Raw genomic sequence first — 5,264 nt, 5'->3', positions numbered from 1 at the left:
TTACGCAATATATATATATATATATATATATATATATGATATTTGGGATTACGGTTTGATCATGGTTTTGAAAATCTTTAATTTTTTAACTTTAAATTAAATATTTTTATATTTTTGGATAGTTTTGAAGTGTGAATATTAAAAATAAATTTTAAATAATAATAAAAAATATTATTTTAATATATTTATAAATAAAAAACACTCTAAAAATTGATTTTTATACTTTCAGACAGTCAATTAAGCTTTTATTTCAACATGTATCCTAGCCTATAGGACGCATTATTGTTGAGGATTTTAGATGCTCTCATGTATAAATCTTTCATGTTTCCATCATCAAACGTCCCGTTTAATAATATTTTAATTGGAATGTGTATTTTAATTTTATTTTATGTTTTTGTTTTCATCTCTTTAAATGTGTTTCTGTCTCTTCTATTTTTATTTTTCTATTCAAAGATTGCTTCGAAAGCTTATGTTTTTTTTTATATATATATATATATTTTAATATCAATACAATGTGATGATTATCAAAACAACTTAATTCCTTATTTTATTTAAACTCAATGGTTTTAGTGATCATTTACATTGTTCATACGTGATTTGAACTAGAATTAAATAAATATAAAAATTGAGGGACCAAATTAAACAGGTAGATAAGAAATAAAAATAAATAGGCTGGCACAATAGGAGAGAAAATAAAAAGGAAAGAAAGAATCTGATGCTGAAAACTAATATGAGTTCTGATTACATAAACATGAAGGAAAGACAACTGGCACACAATCTTCTGATGACCTGTCATAGATGCCACGTGTTAGAAAACAATCAGACGAGATGTGATTATACACTATCTGTACATTTGACTAGTTTAGAAATTATATTTATAAATTGTTGGAAAAAAAACTATTTAGACTTTTCCATGAAAAAAAAAAGGAAATAAAATAGAAAAATGAAATTAAAGCCGGTCATTATGAAATGAAAAATCCATACACAATGGTATAATTGAAAGGGCAGACCTTCACCGCTACAACACAGAATAAAACATCACATGGCTAGCTTAGATCTGGCTGACTCTATCTCATTAGATTTACTTCTGGAACAGCAGTGCTTACATCTCCACCATTTCTCTTCCTCCTCAAGTACTTGTACAGATACAGTACACAAGTGCCTCTTTTAATCTTGATCCAAGGGCAAAGCCGAAACCCATTTTCATTCTAGTTTCGCCCTTTTCTTCTCTTTCTCTAACTTTTTTCACATAATAAATCTTGGGTTCCGCACTTCCACAGCAAAGTTCAATTCTATCTTCATCTTCTTGTCCTCTCTTTCATTCTCTCTGCTTCCCAGATCTTGTTTCTCTGCTCTTTAACATATACTTGCTAGTTTTATCACAATGTCTCATACCAGGCAGGGGCTAAAACTTGTGGCGGGGCTAGCTTTAGCTATTTTCTTGTTCGTTGTTTTAGCTGTAGCTTTTTTTTACTTTAAAAGAAAGGCAGAAAGAAAGGAGTGTAATGACATAGAAAACACTGAGGAGAAGCATGGAGATCATGGGGCTGAGACGACAGAGGACCTTGTGACTTTTCCAGGTGGTCAAGACTTGACAATAAGTGACATTCTTGATGCACCAGGAGAAGTTATAGGGAAATCCAACTACGGTACTTTGTACAAGGCCTTGTTGCAGAGGAGTAACTGTGTGAGGTTGCTCAGGTTCTTGAGGCCAATTTGTACAGCAAGGGTTGAAGATTTTGGTGATGTGGTCCAGTTGCTGGGTTGCATTAGACATCCCAATTTAGTGCCTCTTTTGGGGTTCTATGCAGGGCCTAGAGGTGAAAAGCTCCTTGTTCATCCATTTCTCAGGCGTGGCAACCTGTCTGATTTCATTAGAGGTAAGTTTTTGTGTGTTCTTCTGCAAGTTTTATTTAGAAAAATACATGGACTTGATAGTCTGTTATTGGAATTTGCAATTTCTGTTTTATATTCATTACTCCATAGTTCCAGTCTTTTAGTTTTCTGCTGAAATGTTCTCTTGATTCAGCACCATCAAATTCCATTTACATCTTGTTAAAAATATTTAGGATACATTGTAGATCTCTTCTTTTACCATCAAATGCTCGCCATTTTTTCAGCTTGCACAACCATATTTTTTCTAGCTGTTTCAAGTAAAATCCTGTCATTTTCGTGCTCTTGGCCTGCAAAATGTTTAGCTTCAATGGACCAGCTCTGTGTTTTTTTTGGCAGATGGGAAGTCTGAGTTTCGCAAATGGACCGTCATTTATAAGATATCTATTGGAATAGCCAAAGGATTGGATCATCTTCACGATGGATTGCAGAAGCCAGTAATTCATGGGAATCTCAAGTCAAAGAATATATTGTTGGATCGCAATTTCCATCCGTGTATCTCCGACTTTGGCCTACATCTCCTCTTGAATCTTACTGCTGGCCAGGAAATGCTTGAATCTTCTGCAGCTGAGGGATATAAAGCTCCTGAACTTATCAAAATGAAAGAGGTCACTGTGGAGACTGATATATATAGTCTTGGAATAATTCTGCTTGAATTACTCTCAGGGAAGGAACCGATCAATGAGAATCCAACCGCTAATGAGGATTTTTATCTGCCAACGTTCATGCGAAATGCAGTCCTTGATCGGAGAATTGCTGATTTATACCATCCAGACATACTTCTTAGCAATGGCGATGATAATGAAAGACCTGTAACTGAAGAATGTGTACTCAAATACTTTCAGCTGGCTATGGCTTGTTGTTCTCCTTCGCCTTCTCTTCGACCAAACATCAAGCAAGTCCTTTGGAAACTTGAAGAAATTGGAAGACATTAAGCAGGTCATTGTGCAGTTGATTTCGGGCTAAAATTTTTACATTTTCATTTCTTTCAAGATCTTGTTCAATGGTTATGACAAAGTTGATGACAAGGATGATATCGTCGTAACGTGCGTGGGAAAAGTTGAAATGGCTGTCCACCTCAAGCAAAAAAGTCGACAATTTCAGCTACAGCACATAACAGGAAGTGGGATATTGTGAATTGCGGTGCTATCTTTTATGGTGGAGAAAGTTTGAAGCAGGAATTCTAACTTGAAGCAAAGTCTTGCACATTCCTGCCATCAGACAAGAAATGTGGAATTGGTGATTGGCTTTGTCGGATTCCGAGACTACTTTGTTGCTCAAAAGCACCAGCATCACAAGATTATGAATCTGATATGGTCCCCCGCTTTGTTATGTGGATGCATATATGTTTACGAGAAAGGGCCACTTATCAACAGCAAAAGTGTCATGCTTATTTCCACTACCCCAGCCATTGTACCTGCAAACCTCTCCAGAATCCAATGGTAAGTTCATCTTAAACTTGCAATGCAGCGAGGCACCTTTACATTTCTGTGGAGAGGTAGCTAAACATTTACTCTCTGCCCTATTCCTTGGACAAGAAACAGTGGCAGCACATGAAAGATACTGATGCTTTGGGCTAGTTAGATGCTTACTCTTGCTCTACTACTTGATTAACGCAGTATTGCTCACATGGTTACATGTACACTAGACCAAAATTGACGTGGGAAATTTGTATAGAAAATCAATTATCATTTCACGTTTCTTTTTCTGTGCCTCTCGTTTGATAGCATTTCCTGTTAGCTGGCATTGAATTGTGGTGGGTAGCTTTTGAATTTTGATTGGTCTAAACCATGAGAAATTGAGAGATCACTTTCTGGTTGAGTCAGGCAATAACTCAACTTTAATTTCATAATGCAATTTCAACTACTTGATAATAATGGCACTTTTGGTCAATGGCCGTCTGTGCTTTCCCACATCATCTATCGCTCTTGGGCCATTGGACCGGTTCTTTAACATGGTGCGGCACTTCCTCAGCAGTAGGTTGAGCAGTCTAGCGTCACCATCCCAAAATGCCACCTGGACTTCTGATGATCCATCATCTTCGTCAATAAATACAGGCGAAACAAATCCATTTTCAGGGCCATTTCCGGTTAGCAATGTACAGGAAGAAAATAACATGTCTACTCTAAAATTTGCCCATCACGAAAAGAGTAAGTGCGCTTGCTGGTCACCTTTTCCCTTTTCTTTGTCTTTGGGCCATTCCTCTCTCTGTCCTTTCCTTCTCGTCTTCTTTATTGGGTTTAGTTTGGCAAATATTTAGAAACTGAAATGAAAAGGGAAAGGAAAATTGTCCAGCGCGTGAAGAAAGGTACCTTTGTCCGATAGTAGCCTTTCTTGCTGGCGTTGGCCGGCTCCATCTCGATGAGTTGCACCTCCTCATTGGTCGGTGAGGCTTTGATAGCACTTGGACGACATCTCTCTCTCCCCTTTCTTTCTTGGATTCCGCTCGAGCTTTCTTCTCTCTCTTTCTCTCTCTCTTTTGTTTTTTTCTTGGGCTCGGTTAGGCATTTTATTTTGACCACTTGAATCATTAAAAATTTACCAGAGCTCAAAAAATCAAAACAAGAAATAAAATGTGAAAATGGAATTCAAATTCATCACGTCAGAATCAAACATGGCCAAAACAACTGGACTTCGCTAACAGAAACAACGTCAAACACAGGAAAGACTCTCAACATACTGATAAACATTGAACATTACAAAGTTATTGTCCTTGAAGTCATAGGGTATCACTCTGCCTGGTATGTGCAGCAGCCCTGAAAATGAGTCCTCGTCACTTTCTCCCCTAACAAAAGCCAGTATCTCAAAAGCATAACTAGTCAACTCCAAAAACTCCAGAGATAAGCTCATAATCATCTCTGGAAATGCACCAGCAATTGCATCAAGATCGATGTGGTGCTTCACAAACCATCCGGAGTTGTCTGCCCTCATCTCATAAACATCAAGCTGTGTGTTAGCTTGAGGGGGAGGGCCATGAATCTCAACAAGAAGCAAGCGCCCCCGAGATTCTCCGAAATACCTAACATTTTTCTGTTCCATACCATCATCGATTTGAGGAATCGGAGGCATTGGCATTTGCTTAAGCTGTTCTCCGTCAACATCGAAACATAAAGAAGAACCACTTGAAATATTGAGCCAGTGAATAACTCCATTACAGAAGACACTACCCTCGAATAGCATACTGTCTTCTGTTGTGAAAGGACCACCAGAAACCCTCCATGGACCGTTGTTTGATGAATACATCTCTATCTGATAATGATGCTGTCAGGTGATTCTTTAACAAGCCATTTTGGAGCTGATTCTCAAGCAAGTTTATAGTTGTTTTCTTGGTCTTTATATTAAGCAGCTTTGGGTTGCTCTCTTGGAATAGA

The 5,264-nt window shown here is 37.5% G+C and overlaps 1 protein-coding gene across 1 annotated transcript; it reads left to right on the top strand.

Annotated features, from left to right (window-relative positions):
* Positions 1-968: 968 nt before the first annotated feature.
* On the top strand, positions 969-3,607 carry LOC105128468 (putative kinase-like protein TMKL1). The gene is made up of 2 exons (XM_011030160.1): positions 969-1,880; positions 2,233-3,607. Exons 1-2 carry the CDS (start codon positions 1,385-1,387, stop codon positions 2,826-2,828), a joined length of 1,092 nt encoding a protein of 363 aa, XP_011028462.1. The 5' UTR covers positions 969-1,384; the 3' UTR covers positions 2,829-3,607.
* Positions 3,608-5,264: the final 1,657 nt, after the last annotated feature.

This window comes from Populus euphratica, unplaced genomic scaffold, assembly GCF_000495115.2.
Source record: "Populus euphratica unplaced genomic scaffold, PopEup_1.0 scaffold14.1, whole genome shotgun sequence".
NCBI classification, from domain to species: domain Eukaryota; kingdom Viridiplantae; phylum Streptophyta; class Magnoliopsida; order Malpighiales; family Salicaceae; genus Populus; species Populus euphratica.
This window is presented reverse-complemented; position numbering and strand designations above follow the sequence as displayed.